This window comes from Helianthus annuus, chromosome 13 (assembly GCF_002127325.2).
Source record: "Helianthus annuus cultivar XRQ/B chromosome 13, HanXRQr2.0-SUNRISE, whole genome shotgun sequence".
Taxonomy (NCBI): Eukaryota; Viridiplantae; Streptophyta; class Magnoliopsida; order Asterales; family Asteraceae; genus Helianthus; species Helianthus annuus.
The window spans coordinates 166,605,210-166,627,136 of record NC_035445.2 but is presented as its reverse complement, the minus strand read 5'-3'; the positions used below and the strand labels follow the sequence as shown (position 1 = coordinate 166,627,136).

Genomic DNA, 21,927 nt, shown 5'->3' with positions numbered 1-21,927 from the left:
TTTACAACTAATCTGGCCTTGTACTTATCTACATTACCCTTTTCATCAAATTTCGTTTTGTAAATCCATTTGACTCCAATCGGCTTTTGTTGTGATGGAGGATCTACAAGTTCCCACGTGTGATTTTTATGAATGGATTCTATCTCGTTATCCATTGCTTCTAACCATTTTGGATCTTGACTTGCTTCTTCATAAGATGTGGGATCTGAACTAGTGAAAAGAACAAAATTAACCACTTGATTCTCTCGATATTTCTGTCTAACTTCAGCTTCTGTCAGTGCTTTCGTTCTTCGATAAACATTATTAACAGTTTTTGTACCAATAACTTCATTCTCTGAATCTGATGTTGACGAACTATCTCCATGATCTGCTGATGCAACTGTGGTCTCGTTCTTAGGAAGCATCTCTTCATTTTCTGGTGCTGATAAGTTGTTATGTTCAGGGATATCACCAGCTGTTGATAACTCGTTTTCAGGAGGTATCTCTTCATTCTCTTGTGTCACATTTGGTTCTGTCTGTATTTGTGTCAAAGCCTCATTATCATCCGGTATTATGACTGGAGTCTTGGAGCTCTCTAATGGCAGAACCCATTGTTTGTCTTCATCAAACACTACATCACGACTGATAATGATTTTGTTTGTTTGAGGATTGTATAACTTGTAACCCTTACTATGTTCGCTATACCCAACGAACACAGCCCTTTCAGTTTTTTCATTTAACTTATCTCGATGTTGCTTTGGAACATGCACATAGGCTAAGCAGCCAAAAATCTTTAGATGCTCTACATTTGGTTTAACTCCATACCAGGCTTCATAAGGAGTTACATTGGGCCGGGTCTTGGTGATGGTTCGGTTCAGTATGTACGTTGCACAAGCTATTGCTTCTGCCCAGTAGTTATTCGGTAAACGTTTAATATTCATCATACTTCTACTTAACTCCATCAACGTCCTATTTTTCCTTTCTGCCACTCCGTTCTGCTGAGGCGTGTAACTATTTGTAAGTTGGTGACGTATACCATTTTCTTTTAGATAGTCTTGGAATATCTTGCTGCAGTATTCACCCCCGCGATCCGTTCTTAAAGTTTTGATCAAGTGTTCTGACTGTCTTTCATTCAAGGCCTTAAAGGTTTTAAAGAAATTCAACGCTTCTGATTTGAACTTGAGAAAGTAAACCCAAGTTTTCCTTGAATAATCATCGATGAATGTAATGAAATATCTGCATCCTCCTATTGATTCAGTCCTCATAGGTCCGCAAATGTCAGAGTGAAGACGCTTCCTTCATGGTTATGGTCATTGCAAGATGTAAGTCATTAACTGGCCGAAGAGGAAACATCTTATTACTTGTCATGTTAATGTTTCCAACGATTTCATCGTTTACATCTTTGATTATGCAATGATTTTCTTTGAACAAAACTGCATATCCTTTTTCGATGAGTTGCCCTACGCTTAAAAGATTATGTTTTAAGCCCTTTACATAGAATACCTTTGGTATTTTCCGAATTTTATCTTTGATTGTAATTGATACTTCGCCGCATCCTTGTACTTCCAGTCGTTTGTCATCCCCAGTTCTTACTTCTTTCTTTATCGATTCATCTAAGTTGATGAAGAGTTCTCTATTTCCCGTCATGTGGTTACTACAACCACTGTCCAAATACCAACAATCATCCTTGATTGTTTCCTCCATATTGAAGATCATGAACATTGTGTCTTCATGTTCATTACTTTCTTCATCTCTATGAATTAAAACGTTGTCAGTTTTTTCATAATCATCCTTTCGATGACAAAACTTGGCCGTGTGACCCATCTTCTGACAATTGTAACATCTAACTGTGCTCCAATTTCGACCCTTACTCTTCCCGCGTCCCTTTGTTTCATTCCGTGATGAATTATAGCGGTCTTGACTGGAATTTTGCATTTGAAATGCATGTTCAGTGGGTGTATCTTCATAGCGTTTCAATCTCAATTCATGAGATTGTAGAATACCCATTAATTCCTCAGTCGAAATATTTTCTAAATTTTTTGTTTCTTCCACAGTTATTACCACAGATTCATAGTTCCGAGTTAAACTTCGTAGAATTTTTTCTACAATTCTCTGTTCACTAATTGATTCTTCGTTCATCCTTAATTGATTAACTATAAGAATCGTTCGATTAAAATAATCTTCTATAGATTCCCCTTCCCTCATTTTTAATGAATCAACTTCACATCGAAGAGATTGAAGTTTAATTGTCTTTACCCGATTTTCTCCACGATATGATTTATGCAGAATGTTCCACGCCTCTTTTGATGATGTTGCCAGCGCAATCCTCTCGAATATGGTTTCACTTACAGATTGAAATAAGATATATAATGCACGTTTATCCTTTTTGACTGCATCTCTGTGCGTTGAAATCGCTTCTTCCGTTGGATTGGTGCCTAATTCACGAATTCCTTCATTAACTACATTCCACAGTTCTTGAGATTCAAGTAAAACTTTCACTTGAATGTGCCAGTGGTAGTAGTTTTGCCCTGTGAATTTTGGAAGTTGAGTTTGAATTCCTTGTCCCTGATTCATGTTTCGAGAATTTGATGATTTCTTGAATTTGATCTATATGGCTCTGATACCACTTTGTTGGATTTCTGAATTTAGGGTTTTGAATATCGAAACGATCTTGTGTTCATAAAATGAATTGGTGCCTCATCCGGTTACAAATAATGAATATATATACATATACATATCACGGCAATAACTGCCATTTTATAAGAATAAATAGATAGATAAATATAAATAACTATATAAATATGATCTAGCCTTATAATTATTTGTCTAACAGCCATCAAAATAAACTTCCACTTTATGAACAAATAACATAATTAGTTAATAAAAGCTCATAAACTTTCCTGAAAAAAGAAACGGGTCAGTGGGTCACTCGTTCAAGGGTATGCGAAATTTATACGTATATAAATATGAGTCTAGGTATACATCAACACCCATATAACCTGTTATTTACAAACTTTTTTTTCTTTGAATCAATTAAATCAAAAACCTCGTCTTTTAGGTTCAAGAACCCTAATTTAGCACTCATCCCCAATTTGGACATGAAAAATGATCTACTGTATACTACAAAATGATTGTCGATCTAGTATACAAAAGAAGCTAGGGAATACACATGAAAGAAAAAAGAGGCATCTTTCATTGAGGCATTAAACCAAACACCTGGTGTGCATGTAAACTCAATAGCTAAAATCTCTTCCAAAACAAGCAAAAACAAAACTAATAAATGTACAACAGCGCAACAATCGTCCCCAATTTCACATCTGTGGAAAAACAAAACCCTACGAACTGAACACAAAACACCCTCTAGTTCATAAATCAATCGCAAAAAAAAAAAAAAAAACAAAAAACAAAAAAAAAACAAAAACAAAAACACGAACAAGAAATAGCAGAAATTTACGATCAAAAGCAAACCCACAAAGGGATTCAAGATAAGGTTGAATAAGAAATCGAAGAAGCAACAAACATGAGAAACAAATTAAGTCACAGGTGTTAAAGATTTTGCAAACAGTGCGAGTGAAGAAAGCTTAGAAATGATAATTAGCTTCATGTAACTTGGAACAAAACTCTCGCGAGTCTATCCTGCATCTCAGTGGTATGCAACTCAAATATTCAGCAATTTCTCATTCTTTAACTTAACCAAGCCTTTGACTAATCAACATGGTTGCTAGTAGTTGTTGGAGTCGTTCAAAATGGATCGGATTGGATAAATCCAAAGAGCTTTTTGTCTAAATTTATATAAAAATATTAATTATTATTATTATTAAGTGATAGGGATGCGGAGCTAATCCATGATCTAGCAGTCTGCAGACTCGTATTTGGTGCAACTAGACAATTTGAAGTTATACGAAGATAAGTAATGGACAAATGTCTCAACAAGCCACACGCGTGGACAAATGCTATAGGTGAGTTTTCCCAACTCCCAGGGACCCAATTTCGTCATCTAGAGCTCCGATTTTGAAGTCAATGTTTTCCCCAATTAAGCATTTTTTAATTAATTTCGCTTGTTTGTAAAAAACGGCTGGATTATTTTTAACTAGATATTTATTCGTTGTTTTTTAGGCTGTTAATTTCAAGGAACTTATAATTGATGAAGAATTAATGGAGATTACCTCTGACGGCAAGTTACCACTAATGAGGATTATGGAACTAGCCTATGATGTCAATTGTCAAGTTACCATCCGATGAAGATTAAGGGAACTTACCACTGAAGCGAGTTACCTCTAGTGAAGATTGATGAAGTCTCGCTAATGAAGAAGAGATGCCACGTGTTAGCCTATCATTTGACGAAGACAATCTGTTGAGAGGATGTTATACATAATTCTCACTTGTCAATTCCGTACGTCTTAACAAGAATATAGATACACGAGTCTGTAGGTCCCTATCCGGTGGATGACGAACCTCAAACCTTGTTATACAAACCTACTAGCGAGTGCGGAATCCAAGCTAGCAAGCAAACCGAGTTAGTAGCAAGTATAGACACAAACACACAAGTTCACCGATTAACACAAGTTGTATTAATGCAATGAGGGTTCGGTTACAAGCTCAATGTTTACAGAAATGCTCTATAAACTCTCTATGTGTGTATGTATGAGTTCTGGACAGAATGCTCTCAAAGGCTCTCTATCTCTCGGGTGTGTGAAAATGCAGAACTCTTACACTCACATACACTGCATGGGTATATATATACCCAGCAGATGATGCCAGATCGAAGGATTCGACAGATGGTCCGAAGGATCATCTGTCGACTACAACCAACTCGAATGATCAGCATCGACCTCGAAGGATCACCCTTCGAGGTCTAATGGTCGAACCATGGTCGAACCATGGTCGAACCATGTCTTTCGAGAACCTCGAAGGATCCAGTATCCTTCGAGTCTATCCTTCGACCAGAACATCTTTCACTATTTTATGACTGTTGACTAAGTCAAACCAGGAGGACGGTTGACTTGGTCAACTTACAGGACTGATAAGGACATCGTTTATATACAGACCGAATACAGACAAAGTACAGACACAAGTGCACCAACAAACTCCCCCTTGGCTGTAGCTTTGTCTTTATCTTCTATAGTTGTAGACTCGTCTCAGACTTCGACGGTCTTTGGTCTTCGAGTTCCCAAAACTCTGATGTCCTTTCATGTCTTCAATGCCGGAGGATCTTCAAAGTCTTCACGTCTTGAAAGTAGAGAGTGTACCAACAAACTTCCCGTATCATGTAGGAAGTGTGTAGACAAACTCCCCCTTAACATAAGCTCCCCCTTGAGTTATGCTCGTGAAAAACTTTATCTTTATGAAGTGAGATCCTTGTGGTGTTAATGATGGCCAGCGGCAACTCGATCATCTTCATCACTTGAGCGCCTTCACGTCGTGTCTTCATTCCAAAGCTTTGTCATCGACCATGTTCTCCTAGCCTTTAGAATCTGCACATGCAAGAAATCTAAACGCGTAATGAGAACAACTGCTTGGAATATAGTTAATCATAAACAAATGACACACGTATGACCATGTCACAATCAAACACCGTCCGACAGTTTGAAAGTTTAATAAATTTATCAATTTTAATTTTTAACTTTCAAAACATGCAAATTTCGACCGTTTATGAAGATTTAGTCATTTCAGTTTTCGTTCAGATTTAAGGTAACGAAGACTTGAGCTCCAACATCGTACGATCGAAAATAAAGCAGAAATAAAATCTTTTTGGTATTTTTGTATTTCTCAAATGTAAAGACTGAAAGCAGCAAATAAATATATACAAACTTCTTTTTGCGAGTTTCGAGGGTAAGAGAATCATATCAGTGTACGGTCAAGTCAAAACACTCTTGTTGTTTTATTCGTTAACATTAAGATAAACATCCTATAACAATTATCGGTATTGTTGTCCACTTAAACTCAACTTATCAGATGTAATCATGTTTAGAGGATACGTTAGGGTATGATTTATACTTACCGACCGGTGTTCATCCACATCACGACACATTCCCGTATCAAGGTATGCACGAGGGTTCATCTTACCGGTGAGTATACCGATTATCATCTGTTTGACCGTATATGATGTGAGATTCTCACTTATTTAGATTTGAAAACAAGTCCTATGTGATAGAATCACTTATTTATGAGGAACTTGATTTTCGTATGCATGAAGGCACAGGTGCAAGTCCGTGAACAGGTCAGTACTTCCGTACAGCAGAGAGACGAACTTGACACCCGGATAAATGTGATATTTTATCACTTATTTGTTTTGGACATGTGATTGTTTATCACTTATTGAGGTCGAATGCAGTATGTAATATTTACACGTATGTATGGTATCATGGGAGATCTAGACTTGCGTCCCCGTTATTTTTCGGTAAAAGATACAACCATGATACCCAGATGATAAGCAGCATAAAGACCGAATATCTCAGAACCTCGGCAATCTATCAAACGAAATTTCGGTACTAAGACCATATGCCAATGAATGGTTCCCACCTGGTCTTCAGTCGATTAAGATTTATATCACCCTGCACACTTTAAAATGATTGTGAGCCTACCGATACATCTTATATAGAGCTGCTTATCGTTTTGCATTTAAGTTTTAAAGAGGCTTGGATAGACCACTGATGTACTATCATTTTCTCGCCAGGAAACTCATTTTTGATTTTCTATTGTTTTTGTGTTTTTGAAATTTTTCAATGTTTTTGGATTTTCAAGATTTGGATTTACTCCCCCTAAAATCAATAAACTAAGATAAAATTTAAAACACAAAGCTATTTACAAAAATGATTTTCCGATGTTGGTTTTACTCTTGCTTGACCTTAATGCCGTTTACCAATAATAAGAAGTCAAATCTAGATTTGTCAAAAGCTTTGGTAAATAAGTCGGCACGTTGGTCATCGGTGTGGACCTTAACAACATCGATTAGCCTTTTCTCAAAGCAATCACGTATGAAGTGATATTTGATTTCGATGTGTTTGGTCTTTGAATGCTGCACAGGATTTCTAGTGATATCTAAAGCAGCAGAATTATCAACGTATATAGGAGTAGTTAGGAATTCAAAACCGTAGTCCCGCATTTGTTGCTGGATCCAAAGAACTTGGGAGCAACAACTTGAGGCAGCAATGTATTCAGCTTCGCATGTTGAGGTAGCGACACATGTCTGCTTCTTGCACTGCCATGTAACTAGGCGATTTCCTAAAAACTGACATCCAGCCGTTGTGGATTTGCCGTCGATTTTACATCCGCCAAAATCAGAATCACTGAACGCTACCAGTTCAAAGTTATTATCCCTAGGGTACCACAGACCAGTGTCAGGGTACGCCTTCAAATAACGAAAAATCCTTTTAACAGCTGCAAGATGGGAGGCCTTTGGATTAACTTGATATCTGGCCAGAAGACACGTTGGATACATTATGTCTGGCCTTGATGCTGTGAGGTACATGAGAGATCCGATCATAGCGCGATAGATTGAAGGGCTAACAGCTTCTCCCTTCAAGTCTGGAGTAATTCCGTGATTAGTTGGCAATGGGGTACCAATGGGCGTTGCATCAGACATCTGAAACCGGTTCAAGATGTCACCAACATATTTGGTCTGATGGATGAATATCCCAGACTCCGTTTGTTGCACTTGAAGGCCCAAGAAGAAGGTCATTTCTCCCATAGCACTCATCTCGAATTTCTCCTGCATGATCCGCTCGAAATTCCTACACAAAGCATCATTAGTAGAACCAAAAATAATATCATCAACGTATACCTGTACCAGAAGCAGATCTCCATCTTGTTCTTTGATGAAAAGAGTGCAGTCGATAAGACCTCTACGAAAACCATTCTCCAGCAGATAGTGAGATAAGGTTGCGTACCAAGCTCGCGGTGCCTGATGAAGACCATAAAGAGCTTTGTTGAGCAACCAAACCCGATCGGGATGGATAGGATCTTCAAAACCTGGAGGCTGTTCGACGTACACCTCTTCTTCAACCACACCATGCAAGAATGCACTTTTCACGTCCATCTGATAGACCTTGAATCCTTTGAAGGATGCATAGGCTAGAAAGATTCGAATTGCTTCGAGACGTGCAACAGGTGCATAGACTTCGTTGTAGTCGATCCCTTCAATCTGACGAAAACCTTGAACGACTAAACGAGCTTTGTTTCGGATAACAACTCCACGGTCATCCTTTTTGCATTTGAAGACCCAACGGGTACCAATCTTCTTATATCCAGCAGGTTTCTCGACTAGCTTCCAGACACCCAGCTTCTGGAATTGTTGCAGCTCTTCCTGCATTGCTTCAACCCAAGCATTATCCTTCAAGGCATCTTTCCACGTTCTTGGTTCTTCCTGTGAGACGTAACACGCGAAAGACCAATCGTTTTGTTGCCCGGATTCTCTAATAGCTGCATACAAGCCTGCATTGTTGTTGTTCCGCAACATGTTCCTTGTTTGAACGCCACTTTGCACATTTCCAAGGATGTTTTGTTGAGGATGGGTATTATGAATCCTTGTTTCTGGATTTTCTGGAACTGGAACATTTATACCCAGATTGTTGAGATTAAGATCAACAACCAATTCAAGACCAGGAATTGACGAAGAGGATGATGCAGTAGCCTCAGCTGTTCTATGGGCATCTACTGGAGGAGTACCCTCTGAAGTACCATGAACTGCTGTTGTTGGAACTTCTTGATCTGCATCCACAAATTCATCATCCTCTGAAGATTCGTTCAATTCGTTTGCATCATGAAAATCCTCATTGTTGAGAGTATTATTGTTCACCGAAGAAGATGGTTCTTGATTAACCAGAATTGGACGAACCACCGGTGAAACTGTTGCATTGTCACTCTCGAAAAACATCCTAGCCGCAGCATTATCTTCAACGGCTTCAACATTGATCGAATTAAAGAAGTCATCATACTCAAACATCCAAGGTTGACCCGGATTTTTGACTGGCAAGGTGTGCCGTTGTACTCTGACCTCAGACCATTCCTCGACCCTTTTTGTCTCTAGATTCCAGACTCGTAAGTTAGGGGTGGCATACCCAAGAAAGTATCCATCAATTGCTTTTGCCCCAAACTTTCCATTTGGATCGATGATTGTGCAAGGAGCTCCAAACGGTTCTAGATAAGACAAATCTGGTTTCCGTTTTTGCAGAAGCTCAAAGCAGGTCTTGTTGTGTCTTTTGACTGTAAGGACTCGGTTCAAGGTATAACATGCAGAGGCCACAGCTTCAGTCCAGAATGGAATAGGCAACTGTGACTCTACCAACATAGTCCTAGCAGTCTCGATCAATGTGCGGTTCTTACGTTCAGCGACACCATTCTGTTGAGGAGTATAAGCAGCACTAAACTCATGAAGAATACCTTTTTCAGTGCAAAACTCCGTCATGGAATGATTTTTAAATTCAGTACCATTGTCGCTACGTATCCGCCTAACCTTTAACTTATACAAATTCTCAATCTGAATGATCAAGTTTTTGATAATGCCAAAGGTTTCACTCTTGTGTGCCATGAATGCAACCCACGAAAATCTTGAATAGTCATCAGTTATCACCATACAGTATTGATCACCCCGAATACTCTTGTGCTTGACAGGACCGAACAAATCCATGTGCAAACGTTCAAGAGGAACTGCCACCGTGTTGATTTTCTTTGTAGGGTGCTTCTTCTTTGTTTGCTTTCCTTTCTGGCACGAAACACAGACGTCTTGAAGATGGAAATTTTTGAGGGGAACGCCATTCACCAATTCATTTGCAACCAAATGATTCATTTTGCGTAAGTGAATGTGTCCCATACGTCTATGCCAAGAGATAGTGTCTTTTTCTGTGGCTTTGGAAACGAAACAAGTTGCTTGTGCAGACGTTGTAATAGCTTGGCTCATGTCAAGGACGTACAAGTCATTTATCCTTGGAGCCGACAAGAGAATCCATTCTTTCGGAATTTTGAAGCCGGGTTTCAGCACATAACATCCATTAGCATCAAAGTGCACTGAGAATTTCTTGTCACAAATTTGAGAAACGCTAAGAAGATTGTGATCAAGTTGTTGCACAAAATTGATCTTGTCAAAACTGACAATCCCGTTGGATATCATTCCTTCACCCGTAATATACCCACCTTTATCTCCAGCAAAAGCAACATAACCTCCCCTAATAGATTTAACGTCGTAGAGAAGCTTCATGTCGCCCGTCATGTGCCTTGATGCCCCACTATCAACAATCCAATGACTACTGATAGTTCCTCCTGAAGCACCCTGCACATGAACTCAAAAGAGTTAGTTGGAGATGGGGACCCAAGCCATTGTGGTCTTGGGTCTTCCATTTTCATCAATGACAATAACCTCTTGTCTTTGATGGTTGGTGAGTTGTGATGTTCCCCCTGATTTAGTAGCCGATTTTGGTCTCCAAGTCTGTTTTGTTTTACCAGTGTCTTTCTTTGAAATTTTAACTTCTTTGTTGTTTGAAGTTTTTAATTTTTCTGGTTTTACAGAAACAGATTGTTTTTGAGTCACATCGGTTTTAATTGCTTTCTCAACCTTTTTGACCTGCTGGCGTTTCTGTTTCTTTTCCCTTTCTTTTACAAGTCTGGGATCTTGTTTTGTGGAAACAGATGGCTTACGGTCAGTTTTACCACGGGGATCATCAACTTTTTCTTTCAATTTATGAAGATATGGACAATTACGAATAATATGTCCAATGGTTCCACACTCAAAACATGTTCTTCGTTCTACAAACCCCGAAGAATCATGTGTCCGTTTAGCCGATGATGTCGAACTTTGTGAACCCGAGGTACTAGGTTTTGAATTACTTTGTTCATTTCTTTTCAAAATTGTAACCCTTTTGACAAACTCCAAGTTAGATTGATTTTCAAACTTTTCCATTTTGTCGGTTCCCGTCGACTTCACAAAGTTAACATTTTTCTTATTTTTCTTCTGATTCGGCTTCTTTTGAGTTTGAGCCGGTGATTTTCCTTTGGTATCGGTGTGATTTTGCTGTTTTGGCACAGTTGGCAATTTCTTGTTGCCAAATTGTTTTCGAACTTCAGCTTTAGGAACAGGAGGACACTGTGTAACTGTAACATTTGGTCCTGACTTTCCCAAAAACTTACTTGTCGAATTTTCAAAGACTTTGCAGATTAAGGATTGATTAACATTCTTAATGGGAAAATCTTTGTCTGAGTAAATTGTATCATCACCAACTAGAGTGTACAGCAAATTCACACTCTCCGGCTCTTCTGCAGATGTGGACTCAGTTGCAACAGTCTTAGCGGGTTGAACAGGGGGATCACATAGAATGTGATTCTCAAGAGGTATGTCCTCATTTTTGGCTACCGCATCAGACTTTGCTGGGGTAGTATCATCAGATTCATCATCAGAAGAATCAACATCCTCAATCACAACTGGAGGATCTTGATTCTGTTCAGCACTTACAAATGTGTTTGCTGACACATCTGAATCTGAGGATACTTCCTTTTGGTATCCGAGTCCTTCAGCAAACTCCTTCACATCCAGAGGTACAGACGGCTCAAAATGAGTTCTGTACTCTTCATCTGGCATGGCATCATAATTATGTCTCACTGGTGGTGGACATTTCTGATAGCCTATGCATGTGACATCCCTTTTCGCCTTCTGAACTTCAATGATGTGATCCAGCACATAACTAGAGCTCAAATAACTGTCTAGTTTAAGTTGGATCGCATCACTTTCTGTTTTCACACAAGCCATCTCTTTTTGCATATCCTCAAGACGAGATATATACAAATTTATATCAGTTTGTTTTCTAGAAACCATTTTAGTCAATTCAGATTTGTCTTTCTTTAAAGTTTCAATCGTTGACTTAAAATCTTTTTCATGGTTTTCATAAAACATGTTGGCTTCTGTGCATTTTGCAAGATCCACAGTCAATTTCTGATTGTGGAGGAATGTCACATCATATTTCTCTTGCAAAGCTTCATGCTCGCTTTGCAAGTCACGCCATTTAGCATTTAAGGAACTATGTTTGTCTTGCAAGTCAAACAAACTAGCTTGTAAAGCATCATGTTTGGCTTGCAACTCAGACATGTTTCCTTCTAGATCTGCACACCTAGCAAGCAATCTATCACATTCATCACAGTTAATAGTAGTGGGTTCATCGACGCATACCTGACTTGATGAACTGTCGACATTAGCCATAAAGGCTGAATGGAGAGAAGACGAAGTATAAGCAGCTTGATCCACCAGAATAGATCTTCTTTGAGTTTCTGCTGCAGCTTCCTCCAAAAGTTCATCAATATCTGCATCAATTGCTGCATTTGATGTCTCACCCACGTGATCATTACTAGAACTGGATGATTCTTCATCAGTGCTCCTGCTATACCCCGAGGAGTCTTCATCTTCAGATGATTCACCACCACTGGCAGAAGATTCTCTACCACTGGCGTGAACTAGCTCCTCTACAACCCGAGCAAAGCATGCTGTTCTATCGGGAGCATCACCACCCAACTGGATTGACCAGTCACAACCTTCATCCACTTGAACTGCAAGTGCTCTGTTGGTTTGGTTATTTGCAGGCACCAATGAACGCTCAGTGTTTCTGTTCTGATTCTGCTGGTTGCCTTGGTTTCTGAAGGGATTTTGATTTCCATGCTGAGCTGGCTTTGTACATTCCCTTTTAAAGTGGCCCCTTTCACCACAGTTGAAGCATCTAACAGCCTGCTTATCGAACCCATACTTGGTGTCTCGCTTACTTTCCAAGCTGGTTCTGCCTGTACTTTCCATCCAATCCTTTGCTCTTCTCACAGCACTCGCAAAGGCCCACTTGATATCCATCAAGTCCATCTCTTCCTTATCAGTCTGCCGGTAATCTTCTTGTGTCAGATTAATGTTTCCAATCTGACCTTCTATCAATCCACAGTACGCGCTTACTACAGTGTTAAGTAGCTCCATGTGCTCCTTAGCTACTTCTACACTGACTTTAGAGAAGCTTGAAGTGTCAAGCTGTACTGTATTTTGCTTTGATTGTTGACCTGCAGCAGATGATGTTCCTCCATAACATGCATATTGTGGTTGTTGAGCAGGAGGAGGAGGAGGTGGTTGTATCGGATTTCCATACAGATCTGTGGTTGGAGGCGGCTTTACAGGAACTTGCACTGGATTCCCATACACATCCGTGCTAGTGACAAAGGCCGTTTGATGTGGAGCATGTGAGCCGGATTTTGCAGATGAAGAATTGGAGGTGCCATAATACATTTCTGGATTCTGTGGCACTGCAACTCTTTTTGCCTTCAACGTTTCTTCCTGATCCTTGTTTTCCAGGAGCTGCACGAAATCGTTGATATTTGTAGTTTTCAACGTTCCGTTGTACTTCAAGATTTCCAGGAAGTTATTCCATTGAGGAGGCAATGCATCGGCAAACTTCTGTACCACCTCTGTTGGAGTCGTTGTGACTTCAAAGTTTGTCAGTTCAGTAAGGAGGTGATAAAAACGGCTTGTCATATCTCCCAAGGACTCCTTATCCATACATGCGAAGCCATCGAATTCTTTCTTCAGTAAATCCCGTCGTAGTTGACGTGTGGCTTCATTACCTACTCCTCTTGTCTTCAAAGCATCCCATAGCTTCTTCGTAGTCTTGAAACTGACGAACTGATGATAAATATCCTTGCTCAGTGCTTGAGTAAGAATAGCGTATGCTTTCTTTTCTAAGTCATACGTCTTCTTTTGATCATCAGGAAGATCGGCAAATGTAGCTGTCGAAGAAGCAGCAACCTCTATAGTTTGATCGAATTCCGTAGTGAACCGCAACCACAACTCTGTATTTTGACCAAGAATGTATGTATGGAAACGGTCAACCCATCCCGGATATTCATTAAGATGCATCAACTTAGGAGGTCTGTTTAAACTTCCAGTTTCACTTTCAGTTAGAAGAAGACTTTGAATACTCGGAGTTTGATTTGAAACAAACGCCCATTGACCAGCTGGAGTGGCATTTGTTTGTGAGGATGTAGATACCGGAGATTCGGCCCATGATGGAGATTGACTGGTGTTCATATACTTTCCACTGTCCGGAGCTGGATTTCCCCACCAACTCGGATTCATCTTTGACAAGAAAAATAAATTCTATGTCCAAGTCACGAAAGATGATGAGCACCTGAAAGATCACACAGTCGAAGGATCTGGTCGAAAGATCTGAAATCACAGAAACTTGTTAACAATAAACTGACCACACTCGAAAGATCAAATCTTGTTCGAAGGATCAACAGTGCTCGAAAGATCACTGTTGTATCTCGAACAATGATTTTGAAAGATTCGAAAGATTCAGGAGCTCGAAGGATTCTCTTTTGAAAGATCCTTATCTTTCGAGCTTAAACCTTATCTTTCGAACTACAGATCTCGAAAGATTCACCAATCGAAGGATCCTTATCTTTCGGACACTGATCTTTCGGACACTGATCTTCCGGACAGATTCCTTTCTCGAAGGATATGAACCAGACTTCGAAGGATGGGTCGAAGGATACAATCTTTCGAGCTTTCCTTGATCGATAGATGTCGAAGGATAGTCTTTCGAAGTCGAAAGATATCTTTCGACAGGTTCTGACACACTCTGACTGATGTGATAGGTTGGTGAAAAGGTGACAGGTTGGTGTACCAACTTTCGGCAGAAAGGTATGTTCTGCACACGGATTTCACCAACTTTTTGACTTTCGAAAATAGTGTCCAAAAATGGCAAACCTTATCCACCAAGTCTGGTCACCGGAAACACACCGGAAGTTGGCCGGAAAATACAAAGTTACTCAAAAACAAGTTTTCAAGTTACCCAACCCAACTTTAAACACTCCCGGTTAGTTTAGACACGTTTTTACACAAAGAAGATGCAAGAAACCCGGTAAAAACAGGTGCAAAACCAAGTGTTTTAACACACCAAAACTTGTAAAAACCCGGTTTTAAACAAGGTAAAGAGCCAAGCTCTGATACCACTTGTAGGTCCCTATCCGGTGGATGACGAACCTCAAACCTTGTTATACAAACCTACTAGCGAGTGCGGAATCCAAGCTAGCAAGCAAACCGAGTTAGTAGCAAGTATAGACACAAACACACAAGTTCACCGATTAACACAAGTTGTATTAATGCAATGAGGGTTCGGTTACAAGCTCAATGTTTACAGAAATGCTCTATAAACTCTCTATGTGTGTATGTATGAGTTCTGGACAGAATGCTCTCAAAGGCTCTCTATCTCTCGGGTGTGTGAAAATGCAGAACTCTTACACTCACATACACTGCATGGGTATATATATACCCAGCAGATGATGCCAGATCGAAGGATTCGACAGATGGTCCGAAGGATCATCTGTCGACTACAACCAACTCGAATGATCAGCATCGACCTCGAAGGATCACCCTTCGAGGTCTAATGGTCGAACCATGGTCGAACCATGGTCGAACCATGTCTTTCGAGAACCTCGAAGGATCCAGTATCCTTCGAGTCTATCCTTCGACCAGAACATCTTTCACTATTTTATGACTGTTGACTAAGTCAAACCAGGAGGACGGTTGACTTGGTCAACTTACAGGACTGATAAGGACATCGTTTATATACAGACCGAATACAGACAAAGTACAGACACAAGTGCACCAACAGAGTCTGCATTGATATTATTATCACTTGACCCCATAGTTTTATGTGTGCAAATTCAGAGAAAATTTGCATGTCAACCTCTTCATAGCTAGAGCGTTAGCTAGAAAACCATCTGTAAATTCAATTTTAATTGATAACTAGTTTTACATGATGTATTGAAACAATCGATTTTGATTAATACCTTGTGCTCATAGCAATTGTTCTTCTACTCTTGTTTATTGTTTTGCGCATATTGTGAATCAGTTGACGATGAAACAGTGATACCTGACACATTGATTAACTAATATCCCGCTGCAAACTAACTCACATTGAATGTAGGGTATTAGCTAAGTTTTAGCTTGATTGCGATGCGCACAAATTTAATCTCCCAACAACATTGTATGCTTGAAAGATCTAATTCTCTTGGTAGTAACTCGGAAGGTATTCATGTAGTTGCAATATCTTATAAATAATGGATAAACAGAGTAGACATGACCTGTAAAGTTTACACACAAATATTGCCTTAGGTTGTTAATAGATTTATGTAACAACTGGTGATTGCGATTTAGATGGCAAGAATGCACCGCTACTATAACGACACGATTGTTTGATAACCCTATACTAGCAACTTCAGTTGACAAATTACAATAAAAAGTCATGCTGAATGTAAAAATGTATCATGAGATCACAAAAACCAAACTCATATCAAGAAATTTATAATAAAAAGAAAAGAAAAAAACACATACACACAGCAAGTCAACCTTCAATCAAGAAACTAAACAAGTAACATCACAACACTTAAACTAACAGCACAGGCGAAGTATTCCCTAAATTAAAAATCCTAAACTGAGCCACCCCTTTTTTTCTTCCCACCACTTCGTGTACTCTTTTCAGTGGCATCTAAAGCACCTAAACAACCCTTTACAACATCATCAATAAAGGTAAAATCACGCGCAACAGTCCCATGATTACTAGACTCAAAAATGGGAATCGATTTCCGTTTCAAGATATCTTTACTAAAGAAAAAATAAGTCATATTGGGTCTACCCCATGGTCCATAAACTGTAAAGAACCTCAAACCCGTCAAAGACAACCCATAAATATGATTATACGTATGAGTGATTTCTTCACCCGCTTTCTTCGTTGCAGCGTATAGGATCAGTTCGATCTTTTTCCGAAATCTTTTTCCGAAAAGGGTACTTCTGTATTCAACCCATAAACAGAACTAGAAGATACCCAAACAATTGTAGGCTGTGGATTTGCATTTTTGCATATTTCAAGAACAATAATAAAACCAGCAATATTACTATGAGTATAAGATTTTAGGTTTCTTCATTGCATATCTAACACTAGCTTGAGCAGCTAAATAAATAACATGAGTAAAATGAACTACCTCAAAGAGTTTGTTCAGCAAACCGGTGTCCTTTATGTCCCCTTCCACAATGAAAATCCCACTTTTTTTCCACACATGTTGACAAGCCCTTTTGAGGGTAGGATCGTAATAACTGTTAAAATTGTATAACCCTAAAACGTAGTCACCACGGCATCTCAACTCTCAAGGCGGCGCTGATGTGGATTCCGACGAAACTGGCTGCTACGGTGACCAAAACAGAGTACCCTGCTTTCAATCCGATGTTGACTGATGACTTGAACGTTACTCCCATCGGTATCCCTATACACACACAACTCTCAGTTTAACCTAATCGAACAGAGAGTGAGTGGTCATGTAAAAGATAGCAGTATTAGAAAGGTAACCTAGGCCACAAAAATAATTAAGGTGTTGTATATTGATAAAATAAATAGTAAAAAGTAATCTAATTTAATAAAAATGAAATTATGGATATAAAAGAACCTATAGGGTTTGTATGAATAACAGCTAACAACTAACTGATGTAGAAAATAAAAAATCAGAACATACCTACTTTTTAAACTACTTTCAAAGTGAGCATTAGCAGCCTAAAATATCCAAATGAATCGCATAGATATAGTCCAATTAACAGATTAAGTGACCATTTCCAATAGCAATCTGCATAGTACATTATGATGCAACATACAAATCTGTAGGTCCCTATCCGGTGGATGACGAACCTCAAACCTTGTTATACAAACCTACTAGCAAGTGCGGAATCCAAGCTAGCAAGCAAACCGAGTTAGTAGCAAGTAGAGAAACAAACACACAAGTTCACCGATTAACACAAGTTGTATTAATGCAATGAGGGTTCGGTTACAAGCTCAATGTTTACAGAAATGTTCTATAAACTCTCTAAGTGTGTGTATGTGAGTTCTGGACAGAATGCTCTCTAAGCTCTCTATCTCTCGGGTGTGTGAAAATGGCAGAACTCCTACACTCACATACACTGCATGGGTATATATATACCCAGCATATGATGTTGGATCGAATGATTCGACAGATGGTCCGAAGGATCATCTGTCGACTACAACAAACTCGAATGACCGGCATGGACCTCGAAGGATCATCCTTCGAGGTCTAATGGTCGAACCATGGTCGAACCATGGTCGAACCATATCTTTCGAGCAACTCGAAGGATCAAGTATCCTTCGAGTCTATCCTTCGATCAGAACATCTTTCACTATTTTACCAAATGTTGTCCAAGTCAAACCAGGAGGACGGTTGACTTGGTCAACTTACAGGACTGATAAGGACATTGTTTATATACAGACCGAATACAGACAAAGTACAGACACAAGTGCACCAACAAACTCCCCCTTGGCTGTAGCTTTGTCTTTATCTTCTATAGATGTAGACTCGTCTTGAACTTCGACGGTCTTCGGTCTTCGAGTTCCCAAAACTCTGATGTCCTTTCATGTCTTCAATGTCGGAGGATCTTCAAAGTCTTCACGTCTTGAAAGTAGAGAGTGTACCAACAAACTACCCGTATCATATAGGAAGTGTGTTGACAAACTCCCCCTTAACATAAGCTCCCCCTTGAGTTATGCTTGTGAACAACTTTATCTTTATGAAGTGAGATCCTTGTGGTGTTAATGATGGCCAGCGGCAACTCGATCATCTTCATCACTTGAGCGCCTTCACGTCGTGTCTTCATTCCAAAGCTTTGTCATCGACCATGTTCTCCTAGCCTTTAGAATCTGCACATGCAAGAAATCTAAACGCGTAATGAGAACAACTGCTTGGAAGATAGTTAATCATAAACAAATGACACACGTATGACCATGCCACAATTAAACACCGTCCGACAGTTTGAAAGTTTTAATAAAATTTATCAATTTTAATTTTTAACTTTCAAAACATGCAAATTTCGACCGTTTATGAAGATTTAGTCATTTCAGTTTTCGTTCAGATTTAAGGTAACGAAGACTTGAGCTCCAACATCGTACGATCGAAAATAAAGCAGAAATAAAATCTTTTTGGTATTTTTGTATTTCTCAAATGTAAAGACTGAAAGCAGCAAATAAATATATACAAACTTCTTTTTGCGAGTTTCGAGGGTAAGAGAATCATATCAGTGTACGGTCAAGCCAAAACACTCTTGTTGTTCTATTAGTTAACGTTAAGATAAACATCCTATAACAATTATCGGTATTGTTGTCCACTTAAGCTCAGCTTATCAGATGTAATCATGTTTAGAGGATATGTTAAGGTATGATTTATACTTACCGACCGGTGTTCATCCACATCACGACACATTCCCGTATCAAGGTATGCACGAGGGTTCATCTTACCGGTGAGTATACCGATTATCATCTGTTTGACTGTATATGATGTGAGTTTCTCACTTATTTTGATTTGAAAACAAGCCCTATGTGATAGAATCACTTATTTATGAGGAACTTGATTTTCGTATGCATGAGGGCACAGGTGCAAGTCCGTGAACAGGTCAGTACTTCCGTACAGCAGAGAGACGAACTTGACACCCGGATAAATGTGATATTTTATCACTTATTTGATTTGGACATGTGATTGTTTATCACTTATTGAGGTCGAATGCAGTATATATTATGTACACGTATGTATAGTATCATGGAAGATCTAGACTTGCGTCCCCGTTATTTTTTCGGTAAAAGATACAACCATGATACCCAGATGATAAGCAGCATAAAGACCGAATATCTCAGAACCTCGGCAATCTATCAAACGAAATTTCGGTACTAAGACCATATGCCAATGAATGGTTCCCACCTGATCTTCAGTCGTTTAAGATTTATATCACCCTGCACACTTTAAAATGATTGTGAGCCTACCGATACATCTTATATAGAGCTGCTTATCGTTTTTCATTTAAGGTTTAAAGAGGTTTGGATAGACCACTGATGTACTATCATTTTCTCTTTTGCTCGCCAGGAAACTCATTTTGGTTTTTCTATTGTTTTTGTGTTTTTGAAAATTTTCAATGTTTTTGGATTTTCAGATTTTCGGATTTACTCCCCCTAAAATCAATAAACTAAGATAAATTTAAAACACAAAGTTATTTACAAAAATGATTTTCCGATGTTGGTTTTACTCTTGCTTGACCTTAATGCCGTTTACCAATAATAAGAAGTCAAATCTAGATTTGTCAAAAGCTTTGGTAAATAAGTCGGCACGTTGGTCATCGGTGTGGACCTTAACAACATCGATTAGCCTTTTCTCAAAGCAATCACGTATGAAGTGATATTTGATTTCGATGTGTTTGGTCTTTGAATGCTGCACAGGATTTCTAGTGATATCTAAAGCAGCAGAATTATCAACGTATATAGGAGTAGTTAGGAATTCAAAACCGTAGTCCCGCATTTGTTGCTGGATCCAAAGAACTTGGGAGCAACAACTTGAGGCAGCAATGTATTCAGCTTCGCATGTTGAGGTAGCAACACATGTTTGCTTCTTGCACTGCCATGTAACTAGGCGATTTCCTAAAAACTGACATCCAGCCGTTGTGGATTTGCCGTCGATTTTACATCCGCCAAAATCAGAATCACTGAACGCTACCAATTCAAAGTTATTATCCCTAGGGTACCACAGACCAGTGTCAGGGTACGCCTTCAAATAACGAAAAATCCTTTTAACAGCTGCAAGATGGGAGGCCTTTGGATTAACTTGATATCTGGCCAGAAGACACGTTGGATACATTATGTCTGGCCTTGATGCTGTGAGGTACATGAGAGATCCGATCATAGCGCGATAGATTGAAGGGCTAACAGCTTCTCCCTTCAAGTCTGGAGTAATTCCGTGATTAGTTGGCAATGGGGTACCAATGGGTGTTGCATCAGACATCTGAAACCGGTTCAAGATGTCACCAACATATTTTGTCTGATGGATGAATATCCCAGACTCCGTTTGTTGAACTTGAAGACCCAAGAAGAAGGTCATTTCCCCCATAGCACTCATCTCGAATTTCTCCTGCATAATCCGCTCGAAATTCCTACACAAAGCATCATTAGTAGAACCAAAAATAATATCATCAACGTATACCTGTACCAGAAGCAGATCTCCATCTTGTTCTTTGATGAAAAGAGTGCAGTCGATAAGACCTCTACGAAAACCATTCTCCAGCAGATAGTGAGATAAGGTTGCGTACCAAGCTCGCGGTGCTTGATGAAGACCATAAAGAGCTTTGTTGAGCAACCAAACCCGATCGGGATGGATAGGATCTTCAAAACCTGGAGGCTGTTCGACGTACACCTCTTCTTCAACCACACCATGCAAGAATGCACTTTTCACGTCCATCTGATAGACCTTGAATCCTTTGAAGGATGCATAGGCTAGAAAGATTCGAATTGCTTCGAGACGTGCAACAGGTGCATAGACTTCGTTGTAGTCGATCCCTTCAATCTGACGAAAACCTTGAACGACTAAACGAGCTTTGTTTCGGATAACAACTCCACGGTCATCCTTTTTGCATTTGAAGACCCAACGGGTACCAATCTTCTTGTATCCAGCAGGTTTCTCGACTAGTTTCCAGACACCCAGCTTCTGGAATTGTTGCAGCTCTTCCTGCATTGCTTCAACCCAAGCATTATCCTTCAAGGCATCTTTCCACGTTCTTGGTTCTTCCTGTGAGACATAACACGCGAAAGACCAATCGTTTTGTTGCCCGGATTCTCTAATAGCTGCATACAAGCCTGCATTGTTGTTGTTTCGCAACATGTTTCTTGTTTGAACGCCACTTTGCACATTTCCAAGGATGTTTTGTTGAGGATGGGTATTATGAATCCTTGTTTCTGGATTTTCTGGAACTGGAACATTTATACCCAGATTGTTGAGATTAAGATCAACAACCAATTCAAGACCAGGAATTGACGAAGAGGATGATGCAGTAGCCTCAGCTGTTCTATGGGCATCTACTGGAGGAGTACCCTCTGAAGTACCATGAACTGCTGTTGTTGGAAC

General features: G+C 39.4%; 1 protein-coding gene and 1 pseudogene across 1 annotated transcript; both read right to left on the bottom strand.

The window, feature by feature from the left end:
* Nucleotides 1-1,257: 1,257 nt before the first annotated feature.
* LOC110893158 lies at nucleotides 1,258-2,553 on the bottom strand. Its single transcript, XM_022140278.1, has one exon. The coding sequence runs from the start codon at nucleotides 2,551-2,553 to the stop codon at nucleotides 1,258-1,260; it is 1,296 nt and encodes a 431-aa protein (XP_021995970.1).
* A 13,720-nt stretch (nucleotides 2,554-16,273) lies between these two features.
* Nucleotides 16,274-17,245, bottom strand: LOC118485929 (annotated as a pseudogene).
* Between the last annotated feature and the right edge of the window lie 4,682 nt (nucleotides 17,246-21,927).

What these genes read in the sequence shown, in the direction of transcription:
- LOC110893158 (XM_022140278.1), bottom strand. Translation starts at nt 2,553, where the DNA reads ATGAATCAGGGACAAGGAATTCAAACTCAACTTCCAAAATTCACAGGG.